General features: G+C 42.9%; 1 protein-coding gene across 2 annotated transcripts; it reads left to right on the top strand.

Annotated features, from left to right (window-relative positions):
- Window positions 1–12: 12 nt before the first annotated feature.
- LOC141490626 (allantoinase, mitochondrial-like) lies at window positions 13–27,992 on the top strand. Of its 2 annotated transcripts, XM_074190734.1 has the most exons (12): window positions 23–205; window positions 3,617–3,771; window positions 9,433–9,584; window positions 11,836–11,950; window positions 16,178–16,324; window positions 17,895–17,940; window positions 19,558–19,651; window positions 22,104–22,290; window positions 23,091–23,229; window positions 25,120–25,292; window positions 26,121–26,153; window positions 27,648–27,992. In XM_074190734.1, exons 2-12 carry the CDS (start codon window positions 3,628–3,630, stop codon window positions 27,807–27,809), a joined length of 1,392 nt encoding a protein of 463 aa, XP_074046835.1. In that variant the 5' UTR covers window positions 23–205; window positions 3,617–3,627; the 3' UTR covers window positions 27,810–27,992. The 2 variants fall into 2 exon arrangements, with proteins under 2 accessions (XP_074046836.1, XP_074046835.1); XM_074190735.1 differs by lacking the exons at window positions 25,120–25,292; window positions 26,121–26,153; window positions 27,648–27,992 and adding an exon at window positions 23,726–25,113 and having other exon boundaries at window positions 13–205.
- Window positions 27,993–28,000: the final 8 nt, after the last annotated feature.

The raw sequence follows: 28,000 nt of genomic DNA, 5'->3' as shown, positions 1-28,000 counted from the left end.
CATTCACTCCTCCAGGGAGAAATCTTATCTTGGAAATGCCAGAAGATTCCTCCCCAACCGGAACCGGGAGGTGGGTGGGGGAGGGGCTTCACTTGGAATAAAAGGAAGGGAAAACCCAAAGAAGAGGGTAAATCCTGAAGGGCAAAGTTGGAGCCAGGAGCCCAGCAGATCAAGGACCCTCAAGTAGCAGCTAAGAGAGCCAGAGGTAAGTACTGAGTAAACCATCCTCTGGGAGTGGGAGCCAGAGCTCCTTGTGTGAGGATGCCCAGCTCTATAGGCTTGTGGGGCTTAAGCCTGAGCCTGGAGCCTAGGACAATGGACAGCACAGAGCCGGGCTTTGGCCTCTGGGACCCTTATCATAGTATGGCCCCCATGGAAAGTCTTGAACTTGGGGTCAGAAAGACCCGGATTTGCATCTCATTTAATCAATTGGGCAAATCACTAAGCCTGCCTCAATTTCTATATGGAGATGGGAGTGTTACCTGAAGTAGCTACCTGGGGGGCTGTTGTACAAATCAGATGAGATAATGCTTGTAATGTGCTTTGCAAAAACCTTGAGTCACTCTAGAGAAATGTGAAGGACAGTCTCCCAGTCCACCTCCCCTTCCCCACCTCCATCAGTTTACGGACATCCTAGAGGTTTAACAGTTTAGTCAGGGCCTTCTGTGCCTCCAAACTCTATTTACAATCTCTTTATGAATTTCTTTGATTGGGTCAAAAAGGTTTGGCCATTGATTAATCCCAAGATTATTTGAAAAGGTTGAAGGATGAGCTAGCAAACTTCCTCCTTCTAAGGCTTGTTATCTAAATTAAAAAAAAAGAGTAGGAAAAGAATTTGCCCTTATGGGGCTTGTTTGGTTGAAAAGTCTCATCTTTGTGAATATCCCCAGCAGAATTCATCATCTGAGATGGTTCCCTAAACCTGGGAACCTCCTCCTCAGGCACTCAGTTTCCTATTCTGTAAAATGAGGGAATTGGTCTAGATGGACTCTAAGGTTTTCAGCTATTATTGCTATTTTGCTTCTGCTGGAGTCCCCTTCCCTCCCCAACATCAATGAAATCACAGATTTGAGTCAAACCAAAAAATCATTACACTGCCTGCCTCTCTCCCAAGGTCGAGAAAAGTGTTTTGTAAACCTTGAAGCCCTCCAGCAATGCAATCTGTCATTACCCATACTTCCCCCCTTGTCTCCTATCTGTACTCCCATTTCCACTGCCTTCCTTCCACAAGCTTCTTCATCTTCACAGCAATAAATGTCTGAGGGATACAACCCAGCACCATTGCCCCTATTTTATAGAGGGGGAAACTAAGATTTGAAGGGGATGAAAAATGAGGCTATGTAACTTGTCCTCAGGTCCCATGAAATGTAAAGACACAAGAAATCCAGACTGATACTTCCCCCTCTCAATTCCTTTTCCTTCTCTTCCTATCCTGCTCCTCCCTCCCCCCTTTCTTTACTTCCCTCCCCCTTGGCTCTCCTCTTAGTTCTCTCTTCTTTTCCCTTCTGTCTTCTCTTCTCATCCTTCTAGCCTCTTGCCTTAACCCACCCCACCTCCAGGGAACAAACCCAGAGACACCAAGGATCACTGGTTCATAGATTTGGGACTAGAAGGGATCTTGGAGCTTTCTACCATACCCTGATAATGGGAGCACCTTTAATCCTGGACAAGCAAGAAATGAGCTATTCTCCCCTCCCCCGATAAAATGTCTAGGTTCTGTACTGCTTGATTTTTCCACTCTGCCTCATTTTATGGTTATCTGTTCCCACGGAGGGGTGAGGAGGGCTCATCAGAGTGGGACCAGGATATGAGCATCTTCCACACTTCCAGCCTGGACCAGATAGGAAGACCCATTCTTAACAAAAGATCCAGCCAGCCCCCTTATTTATAATTGAAGGAGAACGAGGTGGCAAATGGATAGAATGCTGGGCTTGGAGTCCAAAAGATCTGAGTTCAAATGTGCCCTCAGACACTACTAACTGGGTCATTTTAGACGGGTCACCTAAACCTCTTTACCTCATTTTCCTCATCTGTCAAATGAACTGGGGAGGACTTGACAAACCATTCCAATCTCTTTGTCTCAGCTGAACAAAAGAAACAGCATTGTTATTGAGTTTTCCACGCTAGTCTTGAACTCTATCAGTTGGCACCACCTCTTCCCCCATTACCTGTATTTAAAAGAAATTTATCCATAAACCAACAATCAATATTTATCAGAGGCTTATTGTATGCTCGGCACTGTGTTAAGTCTAAAAATATAGTTCTTTTTTTTTTAGGTTTTTGCAAGGCAAACGGGGTTAAGTGGCTTGCCCAAGGTCACACAGCTAGGTCATTATTAAATGTCTGAGATCGGATTTGAACCCAGGTCCTCCTGACTCCAGGGCCGGTGCTCTATCCACTATGCCACCTAGCCACCCCCAGTTATTCTTTTTTGATGGGAAATGCATCTTGGAGGACAGTGTCTCCACAGAAAGACATTCATTAAGGACATACCCAGGATTTTCTATGGGAATTTTGTCTGCCCCTAGGTGGGAGGCCATAGGACCTCCTGGAAAGAGTGTTGGAGTCAAATATTAGCTCCCATAATGATATTTTAGGTGACCACAGGCAAGGGACAGCTTCCTTGAGCCTCATATTCTTCATAGGTGAAGAGGGGATATCACCAACCTTCCTCATAGGACAATGGAACAAGGAATATGCTTTCTGAGCTCCTTAGGGTTGCCCATCCATGAGGCATGGCAACATCCTTAGGACTTTTAGAGAGTAACCTGGGCATTTTTCATTGTTAGGGACTTAACACAAAGAAGGGGACTGAAAAGGATAAAGGAAGATAAAGAAGGAAGAAGAAACTTCTTTGTGGTCATCTATCTCAGGTTTCCAGTCATGAAATTGATGTTCATTTGGTTGGAAGCAGAGTTGGAAGGAAAGTCCTAGTGATTTAATTGGTGTGAGGAAGTCCCCCTGGGAAATCTCCTTCCATGGATCTGTGGAGGCTAGTCGATTGGGAACATGGATGGAGTAAGTGACTGGCACAGAGTCACACAGTCAGCATGGGTCAGAATGGGCCTCTGATCTGGTTCTCTGATCCAGAGGAGGAACCTTTGTCTATCTTGTTAGACTTTCCCCTTACATGCAATATGCACTTGGACATGCATCTTACTCCTCTATCCCCACCTCCAGCCAATAAGTAATGGCTTAGCTGCACATTAAGCTATAATTCTTCCCCTAGGTAGGGGTGGGATAAAAATCTGAACTCAGTCAGGAAGACCTGAGTTTGAATCCTCCCTCAGGACTGTATCATTCTGAGCAAGTCACTTCACCTCTATTTGCCTCAGTTTCCTCATTATTAAAATGAGAATAATAATATCTCCCAGTTCTGTTGTGGGCTCCAATGAGATAATAAATGCAAAGTATTTGATAAACTTCAAAGGGCCATGTAAATCTCAACTATTATTTTCCCCCAAGTCTGAAAAAAATCAGGAAAATAACTTTATGTTTCTGTTTATTTTTTGGACAGCCCACACGAGTGGACAGGGACAGTGTGGTGCTCGTTTAAAGGGGCCTGGTGTTAGACTTTTGACATCATTCTCTCCATTCTTTTTATCATCCCTCGAAGGACCAGCTAGGATGGAGGTAGGTTCGAAGGTCACGGTCATCAGAAGCACTCGGGTGGTGATGGACGATGCCATTATCCCAGCAGAAATTGTCATCGCCAATGGCCAAATAGCTGATATTCTGCCCTTTGGAAGCAGGGTCCAGAGCCAGGAGAAGGCAAGTATGAGGGCCGCTCCATCCAATCCCAGAAGTCCCGGGAGCCTTTGGGCTTGTGTGGAGGTGGGCATATTTGCAGGCATCTCTCTGCTGGGGTAACTCTCTGGGCTTTGCCATGCAAATTAACAGAGGAAATGATCAGATTTTGAAGAAGAGAGTAAACCTTTTCAAGAGTACAGCCTTATCTCCAGCTCAAAATTCTTTGCTCAGTTATGCAGGACTTAAGGGACAGACTATTCCCTAAGGCTTCCTGCCATTTACTCTTCCCCTTTTCCAAAGCAGCTATCCTTCTGGTCAACCCTCTAGGAGGCCTCCTCTTCCTTTCCAGGTCCTTTGGGCAATACCCACTCATCTTCCTGCTCATTTGTCCCCATGGACGACCCCCACACACACAGCTCACATGCCACAATTCACTCAGTGAAGTGGATGGGTACAAATTCTCCTCCCTTCTCCTACTCCATCCCACTCTACCCAAGTAAACATTTTAAGAGGTTCCTTCATTTAGAGGAGAACCCTCCCCCCTTTCTTGTAAATGGATTTAAAGGTGTTGGGTTTCAAACAGGTGATCAGCTTTGGCATTTCTATCCATTAGCCACCACACCAAACTGGACTCACTCTGCTTGACCCTTTAAGGTAGACCTGAGGCTACAGTGGCTGCAAGCCACAAAGAGATAAATGAGGCTCAGCATCAGAAAGAAAAAAAAAAAACAACTTTCTACCAATTGGCATTGTCCATGAGTGGAATGGGTTGCTCTGGGAAGCAATGGGTTGCCCCTCTTTGGAGGGCTTCAGGCACAAGGGAGATAATGAATGGCTGGTATGCTATAGAAGTAGTTGGTTGAGGGATTGAGGGATTCCAACTCAGAGGCGCTGGGATTCTTATCACATGCAAGCCAAGGAAAAAAAATAAAAAATAAATAAAAAATAAAAAATAATAAAAAAAAGAGGGGCGGCTAGGTGGCGTAGTGGATAAAGCACCAGCCTTGGAGTCAGGAGTATCTAGGTTCAAATCCGGTCTCAGACACTTAATAATGACCTAGCTGTGTGGCCTTGGGCAAGCCACTTAACCCCATTTGCCTTGCAAAAACCTAAAAATAAAAAACAAACACATGCAAGCCAAGGAGATTGGACATGGTAGCAGAAGGTAAAAAAATCACCCAACTAGCTATTTCTCTTGCAAATACTTGTTTTGTTTGCATGTGGTCATGGCCATTAAACTGTAAGCTCTTTGAGAACAGGGACTGCCCTTGTTTCTCTTTCTGTATTCCCCAGTCCTTATCACAGGAAACTATAAACATAGTAGGTGCCTAATAAATATTGATGGATTTATTGATAGTTATATACAGATCACCATTAATTCTTACTTCTCAAAATGAGACATGGACCAAGACGTCTCAGAAAACTCTCCCACTAAACCCATCTCTCTTTAGGACCCCAGGGTCTCTTTTACAATGCCTGGCCTTAACAATTCAGCTTAACATTAACAGTTGTTACTGATGGCCATGGTCCAGGGAGAGGACATGAGGACACTAACAGGTTTGTGCCAGCCATAGCCAAGTCAGGTTCATGAGTCAAAGTTTACCTCTTGTCAGGATAATAGTCTGACCTAGTTAAACACCCTTTGGTTCTATTTTATTGGTATCTGCTGTTGACTGAGCCCTCTGTCCAAAAAAAGTAATCATGGAGTTGTTGGGGTCCAATGGAGCAACTCAACTCTTATTTCAATTTCTGTCTTAGTTGCCAAGAAGAATGATCTTTGGACTGAGAAGCACGTGAAGCTTGAGAAAATGATTTCTAGAGTTCATAGACAAGAAAAGTAAAGAGAGATTAGGAAAACTTCCAGCTGTCCCCAAATCACCTGGTTCAAATCAACTCTAACCTCAGATCCTGAAAATCTAATGAATATAATTATTGAGCCATGCTTAGCAATTTTTGAAAAATCATGGAAAACTGGGTGGGGTGGTGCCACAAGTTTGAGGAAAGCAAGACCTTGTCCCAAATTTCAGAAAGAAAGAAAATGAAAGCTGCAAACTATAAGCCTCTGAACTAGTTGTTAATTTTTGGCAAAATTCTAGAAGATGTTATTAAAAGGGTGGTTGATGAAATTCTCAAAAAGGAAACAACAGCCACAAAGACCAGGTTATACCATATGAACTTTATTTCCTTTTGGGACAGCGATATTGACCTGATAGATCAGGGGGATGCTATCAAGTTGACCCCATATTTAGCCAAACATCTGACGAAGTCTTTCATGCTATTTCCATAGAAAAGGTGGAGAACCTTAGAGCCAATAACAGGTCAAATATATGGATTTGGGTTGGTTGAGGGATTGATAGCTACCTTGCAACTCAGATGCTGGGATTCTTATCACAGGCAAGTCAAGGAGATTGGAGCTGCTAATTTGATTGTCTTCATAAATCTTAATTGGATATTATAGCAGAAGGTAAAAAAAAACATCTAACTAGCTATTTTTCTTGCAAACACTTGTTTTGTTTGCACATTGTTGCATGATGGAACGGCCATACCTAAAGAGTAGTCATGGTTTCACGACTCTTTGGAAGGAGATTTCCAGTGCCTTGGTTGCCCCATTCAGCTCTGGACTGTTCAGCCTTACAGCCAAAGACTTATTTGAAGCCCATAACTTGAAGATGCTTTTCAGATTTGTTGGTTGGACAAAAGTGAGAAGAGTAGTGGCTGACCTATTGGGTGATAGTCATGCTCCAAAAAGATCTTGAGAGTCTAGGGCACTGAGTTGAACTAAATAAAATGAAACCAAGTAGTGAACAAGTATTTCTAAATATATATTAAAAAAAGCTGACACAAACTTGGTCATGAGAGGCATAGCCAGGGATGAACATGTTTAACTACTGACTCCCTTTTCAGTGGGCCCAAGACATCCTTTAAATTTAATCTGCATTATTTTAATTCTAACCTGCTTCTCAATACCTTTCCTAAGTCTAGACAATCAGCAAACTCTAAATGAAGTTCTGATTTCCAGTTAGCTGATGTCCAAGTTGAAAATTTAACAACCGACTCTTAGGGTCAGTATGAGCTGGCTCTAGTATCCCCTTGGGCAGGACTTCCAGGAATAGGGAGGTGATCATCCCACTGCCCTCTGCCCTGGTCAGACCTTATCGAGAGTACTGGTTTGAGTTCAGGGCACCAGAGTTTAGGATAGTCCTTGATAAGCTGGGTAACCTTCAGAGACAGTTATTTGCATAAGCCTTTCAGGTTTCCTGAGCACTTTAAATACATTCTCTTTCCTAAGCTTCTCAACCTGAAGCTATTGCCCTCATTGTAAAGGGTCACATGACTAGAAGGTGTCCTTGGCAGGATTTCAGTACGCGTCTTCCCAACTCTTCTGTTCAGTGATAACCAGACATAGTGTCCAAGACAGAAAGGGGAGATTCTCTCTGTTCTCTACCTTGTTCAGATCACAGAGAAACTAGAGCTACAAGGGGTTGTGAATATTGAAGTCATTCATTCTACAAAGAACACTGGGAGGTGGCAAGACTTGCCCAGAGAGTTCATCTTGAGACTTGGGTTAGGATCTGGACATCCAAGCTCCTAGTCTAGGGTCCTTTCCACTGGAGCCACTCCCCTCAAACTAGAGGAATTCCAAGTCTTCATTTGAAAAGAAAATGTGCCTCTGATGTGACTTTGAGTAAAGATATGTTTTTTTATAGAAATGATTCTAGAATATTATCTTCTTTGTCGAATGAGACTATGCGGAAAGCACTTTGGACATGTAACGATTTTGGAGAAGTGCCAGTTTTTGTTGTTACTCTTCTCCTTACCAACCCATAAGGTAAGAAATTGGCCTGGAGACAAAATTGAGGAGCCAACTCTCAACCGGATGCCCTTCAGTCATTAGTCATTTCTAAGCTTCATGAGCTGGTAGAGAAATAGATCTGAACTAGTGAATAGAAAAGACTGGAAGAAAGATGAATAAAACATTAAAACCAAGGCAGCTAGGTGGTACAGTTGATAGAGCACCAGCCCTGGAGGACCTGAGTTCAAATCAGGCCTCAGACACTTAATAATTACCTAGCTGTGTGACCTTGGGCAAGTCACTTAACCCTACTGCCTTGCAAAAAAAAGCACAAAACAAACAAACAAACAAACAAACAAATAAATAAGTAACTAAAACATTAAAACCAAACACTGAAGGGAGCAGAGGAAAGAAAGACTGTTACAGTAACTGTTAAATTTAATCTATAATGAAAAAACTATTCACAATTGAGATTCAAAGTTTTAATAAACTATCCTCTTTTTCTGTGATATTTGTATAAGGAAATATTAATGAGTTTGGATTTCATAATACAAATTTTAGAAAAAGGAAAAAGGGATGAAAAAAAACTAAATTTTAATGGGTTTGAGATAAGGATCTTCCATTTTGATCTTTGTACACCTCGTTGAACATGTCAAGTTTCTCTTTGGTAAAATGAGAGCATTGAACTAGAAGCCCTCTCTCTGAGCTACAGGTTCTCTGAACCCACCATGATATCTGAAATTATCTCAAAAGCAGATAAACTTCTTCAAAACAAAACCAATATTAATTTAATTTTAGCAAAAGGCAAGGTGTAATTGTAGAGATACATATGCACATATGTTTATGTGAAGATATGTATGTGTGTATGTGCAGGTCTTGGCCTGGGGATGTCCTCTATTTATGGAATAATAATCACCAAATCACAGAAACAATAAGGTTCTAAGACCAAGTTAGGTTAAAGAAATCCCTAAAAGCCAAGTTAAATTATCCTTATTATTTGACTTTCCAGTATTTCCTCTATTTTCCCACCAATCATCACCAAGGATAGTTCCAGGAAGCCATTATTAATTTGGCCACTTCTACTCAGTGGAGTTCCATCTCTACCCAGAAGGGCAGCTAGGTTGGCACAATGGATAGAACACTGACCCTTGAGCCATGAGGACCTGAATTCAAATCCAGTCTCATAAGCTTGCCACTTACTATCTGTGTGACCTTGGGCAAGTCACTTAATCCTGGTTGCTTTGCATATGGGACCATCTTCAGTCATCCTGATCTAAACCTGGTCAGTGGACTCAGATGGCTCCAGAAGAGAAAATGAGACTGGTGAATTAGCACAGCACCCCCTCACTCAAATGCAATTCACATGCTTGTGATGGCATCACCTCCCTGATGTAATGTTGTTCAAGAATGAAGGACAAATATCATCATCATCACCATCACCATCATCATCATCACCATCACCATCATCATCATCACCATCATCATCTCTACCCAGATGATAGTTTCTTTCTTTTCTGCACTGGCATGTTAGGACCAGCCATAGTTTTATTTTTTATTTTTTTTTCTCCTGGATGTTACTTAGGGTCCAGCATCTTAAGGATTTACTTTCTGCCCAAAGGAGTTTGCCTGATTCTTCCCCACCCCCTGCTTCTGCTTCCCTCCATTTTCAAAGTTCATTCACAAAATGACCAATTTTCTTGAGACTCTTTAAGATCATTACATAGAAGCCATTCTAGCCCCCTAGATTTCTGTGTTTCCTTATACTCCACTGACTCCCAATCTCCAAGGCTTCTACTCAGGCTCAGGTCTTTTCTTCTCATGAGATCAAGCATCCACTTAGGGCTAAGACTTATCCTTCACTTCATTTTCCTTTTTCCACCCTTCTCCAGGTACTCGATGTTGGTGACTTGGTGGTCATGGCAGGTATCGTAGACTCTCACGTTCACATCAACGAGCCAGGACGTACAGCCTGGGAGGGCTTCCACTCAGCCACCAGGGCTGCAGCTGCTGGAGGCATCACAACCCTGGTGGACATGCCACTGTACAGTATCCTGAGCAGTGGGGAGGATGCTGGGAACACGGGATGGGATGGTGCCAAGTGTGGCTGAAAGGAGGGAGGAGAGGGATTCAAAAATGGGTGAAGGGGTCAACAGACTGAAGCTTGGCCCTAAAGACTCCCCCACACAACCTGCAGGAACAAACAGGCCACCTACTGTCATGGTGTTTCCAACATTTAATAGTTTCATGTAGCTTCAGGATTCATTTACATTAATTTAGAGCTAGAAGAGATTTTCAGCATCATCTAATACCTAATCTTCATTTTACAGATAAGGAATATGAAATCATATTGTTAATAACCAGCATTTGTATAATATTTATACATGTTATATGTTCTCTGTATGTTTGTATAGATTGCCTTGTTCTATCTCACATAGAGTTTAAGGGACTTGTCCAGTCTCAAAGTTGCTCAGATTCTACATTTCAAGCCCTTTCCATCACACCATACTGACCCCCTTGTAGAGGGCCAATATGGTGTTGGAGACTGAGACTATGACTCAGAGTCAGGAAGACCTGGCTTCACAATCTGCCTCGGAGACTTACTTGCTGAGGGATCATAACTGAATCCCTTTACTGCCTGAGTTTATGCCTCATCTATAGGATGATGGGATTAGACTGAATGACCTCAGAGAGCACTCCCAGATTTACACCAATGATTCTGCCACTTAAGCTCTCTGTGCCTCAGTTTCTTCATCTGTAAAATAGAATTCAATGATATCCATGGTAGCTACTCTGTGGAGTTGTGAGTTGTAAGTAAACTTTAGAATGTCAGCATTAGCTGACTTCTGTTTTACTTTTATTATTATCATCATTCATGGAACTATGTAAAAGGCCACTTCATTGGAAGGTTTGCCATTGTTCCCTCTGCATCATATGTAGCGGGAGGAGATTAGACCACGGGTGATGGCCAAAACTGTCTCTAGGATCCAGCTGATTGCTCATGGAGCCTGGGGCTTCTACTACAGGCTGGTTTTTATCCCAGCTGCTGCAAATGGGCAGCTTTTACCATTTAGCTGCCATGGCTAGTTTGGAATGACAAGACAAGAGTCATCAAAAGAGAAGGGTGGGCCAGGCGAGAATTGGGGAGCCACACTCACAAAGAGCGGGACTCAGCAGTTGCTTCCTCTATGGCATCCTTTCATGTAAGACAGGGTCCGTGTCCATAAGCATTACTCAGGGTAACTCTTCTCCGTCAATCCATCCATTCATTGGAAAGTATTTTTTTAGCTTCTACATGTTTGAGAGAGACAGAAACAGAGAGAGAGAGAGCTGAGAGAGAGTGCACACACACACACACACACACACACACTCTCCTCAGTTCCCTAGACAGAGACTTTCTGCAGCTTTTAAAAATTTGTTTTTGTGTGGTGCAAAAAATTAGGATTTTCTCAGAGAAATGAACTGTACTGAGCCTCCTGGAGATGATCAGAGGCTTTCAGAGGACTACCTTCTTAATAAGGGACTCTGGAGCTTTGGGGGGGGGGGGCAGGACTTTTGACAAAGCTCAGCCCGTCACCCCCAAGTATTACCAGTCCTTCCCATCTGCTGTTCATTGCCACTCTGTGACATCCCGGAGATGGTCTCTTAGCTCCCCTTTAAGGTAGCTCTTGGGATTACATGGGCCAACCCTGCCCTCTTCTGGTGGACTCTGGGCCCTCAGATGCTTGTGAATCCTAGCAGAGGATCACAATTTTAACACAGAAATGCCCACCCATCACTTTACAGATGGGGAAACTGAGGCCCTGGAATTGAAATGAGTCAGTTCACTCAGGGAGTGCATGTTAGAGGTGGTCCCTATGATCCCAACTCAGCTCTCATACCATGTCACTATGTTGTCTTCAAGAAAAAGAGGGATGGGGAAGCTTCTGGTGGAAGATTTGCACTAAGAACCCTGTTTGCTAAACTTAATACCAGTGAATCCTCAGAGGCTGGCTGGCCCTGTCTTCTAGCTGCTGGTCTTTCTGTGCCCACTGGCTCTTCTCACTTCCTCTCCCTGCCCAGCCTTTCTCCCTCCACTCTTCCCAAAGCCCAGCAGGCCCCCTGCCTACCCTACCATCTAAAAGGGCAGAAATGGTCACCCACGTGGACCCAAGGCTGACCCAGAGAGAGCTCACACCATTGGGTGGGTGGGGGTCTTCTTAGCTAGGAGGGAAACCCCACTTACTGATTTCTTTTTTTATTTTTATTTTATTTTTGCTTTTTTTTTCCACTTACTAATTTTTCTTCTTCTTCAGGAACTGCCAGCCTCCAACGACCACCTTGACCAATTTCCACACCAAGTTGAAGGCAGCCAGAAGACAATGCCACGTGGATGTGGCCTTCTGGGGTGGGCTGATCCCTGGCAATGTTGTGAGTAGCGGCAAGATGCTTACTCTAGAGTTAAATGCTCCCCAGAAACCTCAAGCCTTGAATGTAGAAGAGTCAACAGATGTCAAACTCTCAACAAACATTTTCTATACACCAGCTATGGTGCTCTCAGTCAGGTCAAAAAAAGAGCAAAACCCTGAGCATTCCCTCCAGAATCCCACATCCTGATGAGGGAGACAATATGCAAATGACTAAGTACAGCAAAATAGAGGCAGGGGGAGATACTCTCTGAGAGAAGCTGTGATAGGAGCTGAATCTTAAGCCTGGGAATCTAAATGTCTGTTCAATCAATCAATCCAGCCATTCATTCAACACTTGTTCTATTCTACAGATGCCAACAAAAAAGCACAAAAGTGTCTGCCCTCAGGAAGCTTACATTCTACCAGGTTTGGTTTCCCTGGATCCCTGCCATTATATTCACTTCTGACATTGCACTTTCATCTTTGTTTAGGAAAGTTTGGTTGTTGTTGCTACTGAGGCCACTGGAGTTAAGTGACTTGCCCAGGATAGCGAGATTCGTGCTCAGGTCCTTCTGATTCCAGGGCTGGTTTTAAATAATAATAATAATAATAGTAATTTATTAACTTAATTTAATAATATAAAATTTAATTTATTAATATTTTAATTTAATTTAATAATACTAATTCATTTTAATGTTCAACAATCAGTCCTTAACCTGAAATTCATGAATTTGCTTTTATTTTTAATTTTTTTTTACATTTTGATAAGTGAATTACAAAATAATTGGTTTCCTTTATAATCCTACATATTTTATTTTATGCATTTAAAAACATTATTCTGAGGAGGCCATAATTTTTACTAGACTGCCCCTAGAGGAATCAGACACACACACACACACACACACACACACACACACACACACACACACACAAGCAGACAGTTAAGAGCAGCTAGGATTGATCAATCAATCAATTAACGTGAATTTCTATGTACCTATTATATGGGACGTCTGGGTGGGACAGTGGATTGAGCATTGACCCTGAAGTCAGTAGGTGGGGAGTTTGGACTCTGCCCCAGACACTTGCCACTTACTCGCTGTGTGACCTTGGACGAGTCACTTCACCTCCATTGCCTCACATGTAGGGCCATCTCCAGTCATCTTGATTCACATCTAGTCACTGGACCCAGATGGTCTTGGAGGAAAAAGTGAGGCTGGTGACTTAACACAATCCAACTCATGCTTGTCATGGCGTCACCTCCCTGTTGTCCTGGTCTACTTTAAGAGCAAAGGACAAACGTCATTGCCTATTACGTACATTGGGTTAAGCACAAGGCATGCAAAGAGAGGCAAAATCCATGGAACCCACTTTCAAGTCAAAGAAAAAAAAATTCTGACTCCCGAGGAATTTTCCTCTATTATGAGCTTAGCAGCTGTCAAACTTTTGGGTCTTAGGATCCTTTTATTCTCTTAAAAATTATTGACAGCTTCAAAGAGCTTTTGTATATATGAGTTATATCTCTTGATAATTGCCATATTATAAATTAAAACTAATATTATTTAAAATATTCATTTAGAATAATCATTCCATCATCTGCTGATATGAATAACATTTTAATGGAAATAACCATATTAATCAAAACAAAAAAATGAAAAGAGGAGCATTATTTTACATATTTTTGCAAATAGCTTTAATATATGGCTGAATGGATGACAACTAGATTCTCATTATCTTCTGCATTCAACCTATCAAGATGGCTGATACATGGGAAGAAAATTCAGCCTCAAGTCAGTATGCAGTTAGAGAAGGGAGGAGTACTGGCAAACAACATGGGATTATTATGTAAATCACAAACGACCTTTTGCTGGAAGTTGTCTGGTGAACAGTTAAAATTTGGAGAGCCATATGCTCTGGGGCACTTGTGCCTGGTACTTGGTGGAAACTGGCACATAGTAGGCACTAAATCATTGATTGGCTGAGTGGTTAAGGCTGAAAGTTTCAGTCTGGGAGCCAGGGATCATTAGTTCTGCTTCTGGTTTTGCCCCTACTTCACTGTTTGACCTTTGTCCCTTTGAGCCTCAGTCTCCTCATTTATCAATTGAGGACAGGCATAGGATCCTAGAATTTTAAGATGCCAGTAGCCCCCAGGTCTAGTCAAAACCCTATGGAATAATAATGTTCCTTTTGAATTCAATTCAGGATTGGAGATGGGAAGACTGAATGAAATGCACATTTAAATGTTCTTTGAAAAGAACAAAACAGTCACTTTATCTGACTATTCCTTATCAGATCCATGAGAACATGATGGCGCCTCTTTTATTTATCATCTAATCACAGAATTTCAGAGGTCATCAAGTTCCCTATTCCTGAACAGGTCTCCTTTCTCCAATTTATTAGATGAGGGACACCCAACCTCTTGTTTGAAGCCCCCTAGTGAGAGATAGAGTCCAGGGCTTCCTCAGACAGTCTGATCCACTTTGGTTCAACTCTCGGGGACAAGATTCTCCTGACATCTGGAATAAATCTGCCTTCCTGTAGCTTTAATTCAATGCCTCTTCTTTGGCCACTCTCCTGGGGCCAGTCAGAACAAGTCAGATCCCTCATCAATGGGAAAGAAAGCATTGAAGATAGTTATCTGGACCATGTTGATCTCCAATTCTCCACCCTCATTCGGTGCCATTCTTTGATCTTTGCATACATGACGTGTCATCCACTCCCTTGACCACTTGAGGAATTTTTTTTTGCTTGACAAGCTACAGCAGTAGATATCTTTTCCAAAGTGTAGTCTACACTACCCAAACCAGTCATTCATGTAACCTGTGAAGAGCTGATTATAAATGAATGATAAAGTTTGGGGAGGACCATATTTTCCGATTCTCAAATGACTACACTTGGACTAACAAAAGACTTTCTCTTCGCAACACCTCAATTGAAGTGCATTTTTTTTTTAAATCAATGCCATAAAACTGAGATGGAGAACTAGCACACTAAATGATAGTCAGGATGCAAAATATTGTGACAAACCAGTCACCAGATTGAAGCTAATAAGATAAAACTTGATAGGGATAAAGTCAAATCTAACAATCAGTTTCGAACAACTAATATCACAACTATAAAGTAGGGGAGATCTGGCTAGACTGTAGTTTGAAAAGAATCTGGCGGTCTTAGTGGATTTCAACCTGTATGTGAGTCAGTGGTGTAGAGCAGCCATCAAATCTTCCAGGAATGAGGAAAGGAAGGTACTGGAATGGGTCAGTTCTGGGCAAGAATATTGATAAACGTGTTCAAAGAAAAGTAATAAAGATGGTGAAGAGCATTGAGATGGAAAGTTTAGGTGAAGGAGTGTTTTGTAAAAAGAAAAGAAGGCTCGGGAAGAATAGGAATGGAGGTTTCTGTCATAAAGGATTTTATAAGTCCTTTATGGACTCTTCATATGAAGGAAGGAATGGATATATTCTGGCCCCAGAAGGCAAAGTCAGAAGTAATGAGGGAACCTGAGAAGGCCATTTTAAACTTCATGTCAACAAAAACCTCACTCACAATGACAATTGTCCCAAAGGGGAATGGGCCACTTCAAGAGGGCAGGATACCCCCCTCCTTGGAGGTCTTCAAGCCAAGACTGGGAGACACACTAAGGGTGCTTCTTGTGGCAAGGACTCCTTTTCAGATATGGATTGGACATAGATGATCGAGATCCCTTTCAATCTGTAATTCTAAGACTCCCAGAAAATCCAGGGCATGGAGTCATTCTGATATTGTGAGGAATTCACTAGGAGAGGTACATCAGGTCCTTCTCTGGTGTGGGGCAGCTTTAGGAAGGTGTGGGGGGGGGGTTGGGGAGGAGAAGTGCTATCTCTGAGGATTCCTCTCCTTCCCTCTCTCCTCAGAACTTGCAATTGATTAAGTTGGATGTTTATGATAATAACAAATCTTAACCTAAATGATCAATTTTGTTGAAACCTAGAAAGCCTCCCATAGACTATTCTCTGGTCCTGACTTACTTAGGTTCCTCGTTGCAGGAATAGAAACTCTAGCACAATCAGGTGAAATCCTAGAATTGTCCAATATTGTAGCCAGGAGGGACCTAATCCAAAGCCTCCAGTTTCCTGCAAGCCAGGGTCCCTTGCCTATGGTTTGCTTATCTGCCATCTTTGTCCACTTGACCTGGCATCTTTCTATGATCATAGATGTGCCCTTGATTTTCTTGAATGGGCATGACTTGAAGTTCTCTCTCTCCTTTCTCTTTTAGACTGACCTCAAACCCCTGATGGAGGCTGGAGTGCCAGGATTTAAATGTTTCATGATTGACAGCGGGGTGGAAGAATTCCCCCATGTCAGTACCAAGGATTTGCACATGGCAATGAAGGAGCTACAAGGAACAGATTGTGTCCTTCTGGTAAGGCTTCCCTCTCCTCATCTATGTAATTTCTTAATGAAAAAAATCTGCATGGGTGATGAGAGCATCCTTAGGAAGTGTATTAGAAGGAAACGGGCTGGCTCCCATAAGTGTTATTTCACAACAATCCCATCATATAACTGGCTGAAAGGCACAGAAAATGGCAAATTCCATGAGGATTCTTGTTCAATCACTACACAAAGACTTGTGTACCAGTAGAGGAAGACACTGCCTTCAAGATTATGCTACAGTAAGATGTCTCCCACGAACATGTCAAAATGGAGACATTCCCTGAAAGCTATAACAACAGAGAGAACCATACTGGACAACCCTCTGATCCTTAATATCAAATTAGGGATGAAATAGCAGATTGTATACTTGATCAAAGTATTTACAACTGTCATAGAGCATATTTATCCCAGAGTTCAATTTGAAGAAGGATTCCTTATAGAGGAGGAAGCTTTTCTAGATGCTTCAAAAGCCTCCAAAAGGAAATCCATATCTACTCAGAAGAGTTTGGCCCAACCATCCACACAAGAAAAACTAGGTGGATGAAAAATACCTTTTTATCCAGTCTAGGATGTGCAATGGAATACACAAAGCCTCCTTTAGAAAAGCACACACACACACACACACACACACACACACACACACACACACACACCAGAAGACCCTGAAAATGGACAATTGAACATGATTGAATGGGAACACATGACTGAACCTTTTGAAAATGCAATTATTGTAATAATATCAAGTTTCTAGGATAACGGGGCTCTCTTTTTAACTTCATCATCTTCCAGTGATATCATATGTTCCCAGGCCAGGAAAGAGCACAGTCTCCCCAGAATTTAAGTTCATTCACAAAAGAAGGTGGTAAACCAGGTCACTTCCAAAGTCTTTCAGCTCCAAGTCTGTATCTCTCCTGACCCTTCCTTCCCTGAAATTTTCTAAGGCCTCATTGAAAGTGGAAGAAAAATAGTTCTCTCATCTTCACCGCCTGCAGCCAAGATGTGTTATGGATGTTACACAGTAATAATAATAGGAGAAAGCATGGAGAAGGCACCTACTATATGCCTGTCACTCTGCTAAGTGATTTAGAAATATCTCAGTTGGTCCTCACATCAACCCTAGGAGGGAGATGTTGTCATTATCTTCATTTGGCAGATTAGGAAATTGAAGCAAACAAGGGTTAAGTGACTTGCCCAAGGTCACAAAACTAGTAAGTGTCTAAGGTTGGATTAGAACTCTGATCTTCCTGACTCTAGCCCTGCAACTTTAACCACTTCATCACCTAACTGCCCCTAAATTTGGAAAAGGGTCAATGAAAGGAGCTGCCATGACACGGTGATAGGATCACCGGGGAGGTGTTAAAAGACCCGACTCTGGATTCTGACGCTGTGTGGTTAAGCGAGCGTCTGGGCTGTTGTTCCCTCAGTCTCAAAAAGATGGGTTTGGATTATATTTCCAAGATCTATTTCAGTCCTCACGTCCTAGAAAAAGAGAAATGCAAAATGGCAACAATGACACTAGAGCAAATTTTAATATTTATTGTCCCCTGTATTCTCTGTAGTTTCATGCAGAGGAAGAGATGGATTTGGAGACATCTATCAATGGAGGTAAGCTACTTAGGCCCTAGCTTCCTTTGATTCTAACTTACATTATTATACTATCATTCTATATTTTAATTATAATATCATTCTTATGATCTATGTTGTTATCATTTTTTTGGTTAATATTAAAATTGAGACAATTCTTAGTGACTTATTTTGGTTGATGCTAAGAATAAAAATCTGAGACATCACTGCAATAGAATCACCTCCTGAATCAAATTATATTAAGGGATTGTCATTGCAAAGATGTGAATGACTGGGGTGGCTAGGTGGCATAGTGGATAGAGCATCAGCCCTGGAGTCAGGAGTACCTGAGTTCAAATCTGGCCTCAGATACTTAATAATTACCTGTGTGGCCTTGGTCAAGTCAACCCCATTGCCTTGCAAAAAAACTAAAAAAAAAGTTGTGAATGACTAACATAAAAGGATGCCTAACACATTTCCACCAGAATTATTTTCTTTGCATATTGTGGAGACATAAAGGATGGGACAAAATATTTGATTCTAAAGTGAAAGACTTTCCTGGTTATAGTCCAACGAGGTGCCATACCACCTATCATGCTTCACCTGGGCAACAGGAGTACTTTGGGCTATAATGTTTTAAGGATCTTAAAAGCAGGATCCTCTTCCTCCTTCCTACTCTCCCATTCCTCCTTGGGATTCTTGAAGTCATTGCCCTCAGAGCTGAGAGAACCATCATCTGCCTTGGAAAAAGAGCCCAGACATAAGTAACCTTATTGTTTGTAGAGGTTCATCACCCCAAGTGACTCATAATTTGGGCCATAGCAACGCACAGGGCATCTTCTCCTAACATGAAGTGCAATCTATATCATTGAAGTGAGTTTTCCACAAATGGAATCACAAAGCTGTTGAAGCAATACTTGGCAATCCAGTGTAAAGGGTCTGAACAAAGATGGCAAAGGCAACAGGTTCTGATGCTAGCTCTCCTGTTTACTGCCTGGGCATGTTGGGCAAGTCACTTAATAGACCCAAGTCACAGTTTCCTCATCTGCAAGAGGAAGGACTTAGACTAGATGGCCTGGGAGGGTTTTCCAACTTTAAACTTATGATTCGATTCATGAGCAAGTAGTAAGTGCCCATCGGGTAACAGGCATCAGGGATCCAAAGACGAAGAAGTAGATAATGATAAGTTTGGAACAACTGAATAGACATTCACTTCTACACCAGTGTTGTCTTGGATCCCACCAAAGACTGTGTTCCTGGTCAGGATCCTGATCATAGGATCCAGGAAAATCCAGCAAACATTTATTGGACAGCAGATTAAAACTGGGGGAGATAGGGGTGTAGGTCAGGGGACCTTGGAAATCATTCTTTTTCAGTTGAGGTTCAGAGAGTCTCAATGACTTTGCTGAAAATTACACAGAGAGTCATTAGTATGGCTGACCCTGGCTCTCTGAATCCAAATCAAGCATCCTGTCCACTCCACCATGCTACCTCCCTTTAATTTCTTGTAACTCCTGAATTCCATGGATGGAAGGTTCAAGTAGATGCCAAACAAATAGCATATCTCTTCTTGCACTACATGGCCTTCACGGGCCCAGGTGTCTCTGGGATTCAAGGTCTTCTGTAGGTCATGCTGATCTCCCTTTACTCTCCCTGCAGAACCCTCTGAGTACAACACATTCTTAGCATCACGCCCAGATGCTATGGAGGTCAAGGCCATCCAGACCATTTGTGAACTCTGTCTACAGTACAAGTAAGTGGGAGAGCACTAATCACATCCTGGGAGGGTCTTGTGGATCTAATACAGTAATGAATAGGTGGGCAAAATAGGCATCATGGAACCTCCAGGCTGTTCTTTGTGATCCAGTCAAGGCTCTCTGGACCTGCCTTCTATCTAATGAGATCACATGGGCAGTATTGGTTGTGCTTTGGGCATCGCATTAGGCTAAATGACCTGTTTGCATGATGCTTCATCTTTCACTTCTGTGCCTTTGCCCTGGTTGTATCTCAAGCCTGGACTGCCCTCTTATCATCACTTTTACCTTTTAGAATTTCTGGCTTCCTTCAATATTTAACCCAAACATCACTTTCTGGAGGAGGCCTTTCATAGTCTCCCTTGTACCCCCAGTTGGTAATGCCTTCTTCTCTATGGCTACCTTCAATCTACTCTAAATGTATTGTGCATATGTCTGTGTGTGTGTGTGTGTGTGTGTGTGTGTGTGTGTGTGAGTATGTGTGATGGTATATGAAGGTGCATATAAATAGATAGATGATATAGCTCCAAGAATTTATAGAGATGGTATGCCCAGCAGAAGCAACCAGTATATTAAAAAGGCTTGAGTCTAGGTCATCTGAGGATTGGATAAATTGAGATGTTCAGTCTGGGAAAGAGAAGCCTCAGGGGGGAATGCAGTAATTGTCTTTACTATTTGAAGGACAATTATTTAAAAAAAGGATTCTGCTTTTCTTTCTTGACCCCTGATGACTGGCCTAGGAACAGAGTCAGTATTTGGCTGAATGCAGAGAAAAACTTCCAAACAATCAAGAGCTCTTCTGAATTAGAACAGGTAGCCCTAAAAGATAAATAGTTCTCTCTTACTTGAAGACTTCAGGTGGAGGAAGTAGAGGTTGAATGCCCTCAGGGATGCTATAGGAGCCATTTTTGTTTGGACCTGGCTTGGACAAGATGTATGCTGAGTTCCCTTCCACCTCGGAGGTTCTGGGACTGCTTGATTTTGTTGACACCCCAAACCTACCTCTCTGGGTCTTGTGGTCATGTTGACTGATAGCTGACCTGGTCTTGTCTTGAAACTCCTTGTCTGAAAGGTCAGACTGGATGATGGGAGACCTCAAAGTGACAACAGCTGTTACTGAAGCTGTTGCTGGGTGGCTAGAAGACCAAAATGTTTCTTTGGAATTGAAACTCATCTTTCTAGGCTGGGGAACAGTTAATCATATCTGAAACCATTCCTCAGGGAACTGTTCTCAGCTCCAAGGTGGAGCATGAATGTTTGGGGGTTTTGGGGGTTTTTTTTAGGTTTTTGCAAGGCAAATAGGATTAAGTGGCTTGCCCAAGGCCACACAGCTAGGTAATTATTAAGTGTCTCAGACAGAATTTGAACTCAGGTACTCCTGACTCCAAGGCCAGTGCTCTATCCACTGAGCCACCTAGCCACCCTGTGGAGCATGAATGTTGAGTGAGTCACTTAAGACAAATAATCCATGACCTATGACCAATCAGAGACCTCCTTCCCAATGAAGTCATGTTGGAGTGGTTTGTATTGAGCATTCTGAGAGGACTACAGATGAAGTATTCAAGTCCAACTATTTCACTTTACCCATAAAGATGTTAAGGCCCAGGAGATTAAGTGATTTGTCAAAGGTCACAATAGTATCATAGATGACAGAGTTGGGATTGGAAAGCCAATCCTTGGACTCCTGGATCATGTTGTTTCCCTTTTCTCTTCTCTTCTTTTCTCTTCTCTCCTCTCCTCTCCTCTCCTCTCCTCTTCTTTTCTTTTCTTTTCTTTTCTTTTCTTTTCTTTTCTTTTCTTTTCTTTTCTTTTCTTTTCTTTTCTTTTCTTCAAGGCAAACGGGGTTAAGTGACTTGCCCAAGGCCACACAGCTAGGTCATTATTAAGTGTCTGAGACTGGATTTGAACTCAGGTACTCCTGACTCCAGGGCCAGTGCTTTATCCACTATGCCCCCTAGCTGCCCCTGTTTCCATTTTCTTGAACAAACTCAACTGTTCAATTCATTAGTTCAATAAAATAATTAATTTGATTGATCAGTCAACTGACTAGCATTTATTGAACACCTACTTGGTACATTCCTTCCAGAATCATCTCTAAGTTGCCCCATCAATGTATTGTTTTTCCAGAGTTGTTTTACTCTTCTTTACCCATCTTTGTATCCTTGTTACTTAGGAAAATAGTACAAGTAGGTGCCTAATAGATGCTTATCGCCTGGCCTTGGCCTATCAATCACCATCTTTGCCTTGGAGTTGCAAAGACATCAGTGAAAATAGTTCCTGAGCAGGAACTCATGGAGTATAATGGAGATGACACACAGACAAGGTCCTTGGCCAGGCCTGAAGGATAAGTGAGAGATGACATAGACCCTACTAGCCAGAAACATACAATTTAATGGAGTTAGAGGGGAAAGGAGAAAAATATTTTAGACCCTGTGTTTCCTCTGCTACTAGGGTGAGATGCCATATTGTTCACCTCTCGAGTGCACAAGCCCTGCCAATCATCCGGGAGGCGAGAAAGAAAGGTGCCCCCCTCACCGTGGAGACTACCCATCACTACCTCTCCTTGGCATCTAAGTATGTACCCCCTGGAGGCACCCAATACAAGTGCTGTCCACCAATCAGGAGCAAGAAGAATCAGGTGATTTGTGGGGAGCTTCAAGGAGGGGGAAGGGTTAGGGAGAGGGACCAAACTAAGGCAGTCCTTCAAAAATTGCCTAGACCCTGAGGAGGTGATGAAGTCTCTATCTAGGGCCACATAACCAGTCTGTGCAGAGGCAGCACTTGAACTCAGAATTTCTGGGTCTCTCTCTACTACCCACCCTGTTGCCTCACTTTCCCTAAGAATTCACTCTATTTCTCAGATACTCTTTTCTCAGACAGAATATTTATTTCTCTGATAATTTCTACTTTATCATCTTTGCTTCTGCTTCTTTCCTGGTAGCTAATATGTCATTGATTGTAGAAAATGCTTTGCAAACCCTCAAGCACAATAAAAATTGTAGCTATTAGTCTGTCTCTTTCCTGAGAGATTTAACGTATAAATTGTATAGGTGGGGCAGCTAGGTGGTACAGTGGATAGAGCACTGGCCCTGGAGTCAGGAGGATCTGAGATCGAACCTAACCTCAGACACTTAAAAAAATTACTTAGCTATGTGACCTTGGGCAAGTCACTTAACCCCATTTTCTTGCAATAAAACCAAACAATAAAAAAAATAATTTGTATAGTAGGGCCCTCCTCCCTCACAAGTGGCCCCTGATTTGATCTGGCTCTCCAGAGCATGGTTGGGTGAGAAGAATCCAAAGAGGGTCCATGTTGAGGAATGACTTCAGAACTCAATGTAAGGAAGTTTACCCTAGAAAGCATGTCTTCCTGCCACTTTGAAGTCCAGAATAGGTCACACCTTTGAGACTCTACCCTGACTTGTCTTCCCATCTCAGGATCAACTCTGGATGGCCTTAGAGGAGGGTGACATTGACCTGGTCATCTCAGACCACTCACCTTGTACAGAAGACCTGAAGCACCTAGAAAGTGGGGACTTCCTGCAAGCATGGGGTGGCATCTCCTCCTTGCAGTTCGGTAAGAATCTTTAGGAAGGGTCTCTCCTAGCAAGAAGCCATGTGGGAGTTTGCCTTACAGTAGAGAGTATAGAGAGGGCTGAACTCGGGGTCAGGCTGATCTGGGTTGGAATTCTGCTTTCAATACCTCCTAGCTATATGAGCCTAGGTAAGCCACATCATTTCTTGCAGCCCCCAGTTGCCTCATCTACAAAAATTGGGGAGAATAGCCATTAACCTCAGAAGATGAAGAGGAGGATCAAATGAGGTGATCCATGCAAATCTTTAATAGTAGCTGCAGCTACTATTGCCATTGTGATTACTATCATCATGATGAGTCTGTGGGGTCCCTTGGATTGGAGAAGCAACCTAAGTCCTTTCCAGAGCACAAAGTTTAGTCTATAGTAAGGCTTCATTTTTTCATTGAATTTTTTTCTTCTTCCATATCCTCAAATGTGTTTTCCCCTTTTGGCTACACCCACTACCATCTTTATCCAAACTACTTGCCCTTTCCACAGGTTGGAGACTCCGAGAGGGAGGGAGATCTAAATGGCTGCTGTTCTATCCAGTCATTCACGAAGTCTCTCAGACTCTTGGATGGGCATTGAAAAGTTTGGCCTTCAGTCCTAGTGTTGGAAGAAGACAGCCAGAGGACCTTAGGCAAACCCCAGTCTGCCTCATCATGAAGCAGTAGATGGATCCCTCAACTGGCAGCCAGAGATAGGGATTCTAGGTTCCTCTGATCTGTTGCTGCCTAGACACATGACCTTGTCCCTTCTTAAGACACTCCCATGTAAAATGAGACATTTGGGTTCCATGATCAGGTGCCTGAAGGAGGGTTCCATATGTGATCCTAGGAAACCATTGATGATTTTATGTAGAAGACAAAGAGAAATAGTATAATTTGATTTTTAGAAATGCCAACAGGCAGCTGTTGAGGGTGAATTGGAAAGATGAGGCCTAGAGTCCAATTAAAAGGCTACTGGGATATACAAGTGATGAGGGTCTGAGAAGCAGACAAAGGGATAGAGGCTTTGAAGACAGAAGTGACAAGTCCTGGAACCACTGCACATGGGTAGGGGGAAACACTGTACCTGTTTTTCCACCCTGTGAAACGGGGGAAGACAATGGGCTTCCCATGTCTCCATGAAAGTGTGACGTATAGAAAGGGGCCTTTTCTTTCCAGCAGCCATGCACCCTTATTCTTGTGGGCTCAGACTGGAAGGGGTTAATCATCCACTGCTTCAGACATCCTGGTAACTGCCTTTTGCTGTGCAGGCCCTCTGATAGCCGCGGCCTGCACACTGCTGTAGTTAGCCGTGGAGATGCCAACAAGAACATTGGCAATTTCCCGACAGTCCGCCAATGCTCCAGTGTGGCTCCTGACTTCCATTTTGTGGATTTGACAACTTCTGGGGAAGCCTTTTCAAGGCAAAATGTCCCCTCAAGTGACCAGAAATCAGGGAAAAATTTGACAATTAAATGGGGAAAGAGAAGGCTTGATTTTCCCCATTCTCTTTCTGTAACCATAAGCCATTAGCCTGCAGTACCTCCCTTCCCCACAAGATGGAACACCCTCCTGACCCCAGCCTCCTATAAGCTTGAATTACCTTCAAAGCTTCCAGTTCTCAGCCTTCTTTGCCTTGGAAATTTGCTTTCTATTGTTTTGTACATTTGTTGCACGTTCCATTCTCCTGCCTTCCTTCCCAACTGAATGGAAGTACATTGAGGGCAGCCAATACTGAGCCCAGAGACATAGTAGAGGTAGATCAAATAAGCCTTGTTTAATTGAGTCAGTCTGAGAAGGGAGATGGGAGCCTTCTCTTCACCAAGTGTGTGTCTCACATTGTGTGCAGGGGTCAGTTTTGGCCAACATGCATACCCACGATCCTGTATACCCATCTGTATACAGGTCTATCACTTTTCTGGACCTCAGCACGCCTTAGAGGGTTCTCCCTTCATGATGTGGTCAAACTTATGTGCAAGAATCCAGCCAAACTGAGTGGACTAGAGGCGCACAAGGGGTCATTGTGTCCAGGACAAGATGCTGACCTGGTGATCTGGGATCCAAATAAGGAGTTTGAGGTAACTGAGGGTCATAGGATGTACCCACAAACTCAGAGACTTGTGAAACCAAGCTCGAATGTGGGAAGACCATGAGAAGGGTAGGAAGAAAGATGAGAGGTCAGAGCATAGTGGGAATAGGGGAAGTTCTGAAAGGTGAAAGATCATATGAAGGAAGTAGAATTTAAATTGGGCCTAGATATAGGTGAGAGCTAAACAGACAGAACCCCAAGAGAAGATCAATGAACTTATATTACTATAGGAATAAAATGAGCCCCAACAGCCTGACCCACTCTCCTGGAGCTATGGGCTAGCACACTTCTAGTCACTTCCTCGATAGCAAGTCTATTCAAATTCAATTGAACCAACATTTATTAGTATTCTCTCTTTAGAGAACTAAGCCCAAGGAAAGAGTGATGAATCAGACCACAATTCGTGATTCCTGCCCTCTAGGAGTTTACAATCCTGTGGGGCTGGGGGTGGAGGTAGGGGAACATGTGGCTATTAACAACTGATCCCATTGGTAGGAGCAGTGAAGTTAGGAGGAGAAGGTTTGGAAGGCAAAGACCACAGAATAAACTTTGAGCAGGTTGAGTGTGGAGCATTGATGAGATCTCCAGATGGGAGATGTCCAATGGCTGTACAGGGGGTTGGGAGGGGGAAATAGAGAAGAGGAGAAAGCTCTGGGTACTCATAGTCAATCAACTCCTCCCTCCTTTGGCTCTACTGGGGTATGGTTGAGAATAGAATAATAGTTAAAGCCTCCCTTCCCTTCCCTCCCCCATTTCCCTAAGGACGGATGGGAAAAAGGTAGCTTAAGTCATTAAGATGTGTGTTCTTTCATTTCAGGTCAATGAAAAAATGATTCAGCACAAAAATAAGGTATGAGGAGGGGCAAGGTTGTCTCATTTTTTTTTTTTTATCATAGATGTCCTCAGGACAGACTGGACATGTTGTTTCCTCCCCAGAGCACCCAGTCTTGGTTGCCAGTGGGCTCTAGGAGCTGCCTCTATAAAATTTCCTTTCAATTGTAATAGAATCATAGGAAGGGCCTTAGAAGGGTCTCTCACCATCATGGAAGCTCACACTTGAGATAGATCCTAGAATTTTAGAGAAGGAAGGGGACTCTAGGACCATCTATCCAGTTTGTACCTCAGCATGAATCCTTTACATTCACATGTGTACACACACACACACACACACACACACACACACACACACACACACACACACACCATGGCCCAGAGTTCCTGGTCTTTGCTTGAGGACCTCCCAAAGCAGCCTGTTCTACTCTTAGAACTCTCCAATCATTAGAATCTTCTCTTTCCTTCCAGCCAACATCTGTTTCTCAGAAGCTCCACCTTCTATTCCCAATTCTACCCTCTGGATTAAATGAAGCTAGCCTAATCCCTCTTCTACATATCCGGCCTCTTCCTTTCTACCCTACCCTACCTCAAATCCTCTCTTCTCTAGTTTCTCCACCCAATCCTCCTGTGCCACAGTCTCCATCCTCCCCCTCCCCCTCCTCTGTCTGACCTTCATAAACAGTGACCCTCAGAAGTCTGGGGCTGGCCTTGGGCAGAGTGCATCTCCCCAATCAGCCTCTTTTTTTTAAGGTTTTTGCAAGGCAAATGGGGTTAAGTGGCTTGCCCAAGGCCACACATCTAGGTCATCATTAAGTGTCTGAGCTCATATTTGAACCCAGGTCCTCCTGACTCCAGGGCCGGTGCTCTATCCACTGCACCACCTAGCGGCCCCTAGTCTGTCTCTTTTAACAAAGCCTCAGACAGCATTCTGTCTCTTTCAGCTTGACTTGCCCCTTGGTCTTGAGGCTCCTCCCACCCTTTCTCTGAACCGACTATGCCATCTCATCCTCCACTGCCATTTTTGTGGACTGATTTTTAAAAATTCATCAGAATTATCACACTTAGCCACTTCCTTAGAGAGTTACTACAAAAACAATAGGAATGGCAGACATGAACCATCTACAAATATTTTGGAAGAGCTTGTCTTGTGTCAATCAGTGTTCTGGGGGATGAGGATAGAAGTGAACTCTTCCTTGCCCTCAAGATGCTGACATTCTGCCCAAAGTTCAGGGACAAGTCTACTTAGACCAATAGGAGGTAGGACCATCCTGAGCACTAAAGAGTCCATATTTTACTACTGATTCTTTAGTGTAAGGTTCAAAGAAAGAATACAGTCTTACCCAGAACTAGATAAGAGGACACCAAGTTCCTAGACCTCTGGCTGCCATGAATTGGTGTATGACCTTGGGCAAGTCATTCTCCTCTTTTTTGTAAGAGTAGTCCTGAATGAGAACTTGCTGGACAGCTCCATGAGAACAGCCTATTCAAAAGCGGTTTGTTTCCAACACAGCTGACACCCTATCTAGGCTTTCGCCTTCATGGAGAGGTTTTTGCTACCATTGTCCGTGGCAACCTGGTTTATCTGGATGGGAAGTTCTCACTGACACCACTTGGGAATCTGCTTCTGGTACAAAATGGAAGACCCAGGAAGAATAGTATTTCCAACCTCTAATTGTTTTCAAGGCTCAGTTCCCCCCAGAAGCCTTTCCTGATGCCTCCAGATTCCCTCCCCACTGTAAATGTGACTTTACACTTATTTTGTATATGTTTTGCACTTAATTATCTATATATGAGTTATTCCTCACTCCTCACTCCCCAGGAAAATAAACTTCCTGAGAACAAACACGGTTTCATTTTTTGTTT

This window comes from Macrotis lagotis, chromosome 6, assembly GCF_037893015.1.
Source record: "Macrotis lagotis isolate mMagLag1 chromosome 6, bilby.v1.9.chrom.fasta, whole genome shotgun sequence".
NCBI lineage: Eukaryota > Metazoa > Chordata > Mammalia > Peramelemorphia > Peramelidae > Macrotis > Macrotis lagotis.
Note: the sequence above shows the minus strand (reverse complement) of the source record. Positions and strands in the feature narration are given on the sequence as shown.

What these genes read in the sequence shown, in the direction of transcription:
- LOC141490626 (XM_074190734.1), top strand. Translation starts at nt 3,628, where the DNA reads ATGGAGGTAGGTTCGAAGGTCACGGTCATCAGAAGCACTCGGGTGGTG. An exon ending in GAACAGATTGTGTCCTTCTG is followed by an intron (nt 16,325 to 17,894) that starts GTAAGGCTTCCC and finishes TATTCTCTGTAG; the next exon opens with TTTCATGCAGAGGAAGAGAT. An exon ending in TCAGGAGCAAGAAGAATCAG is followed by an intron (nt 22,291 to 23,090) that starts GTGATTTGTGGG and finishes TTCCCATCTCAG; the next exon opens with GATCAACTCTGGATGGCCTT.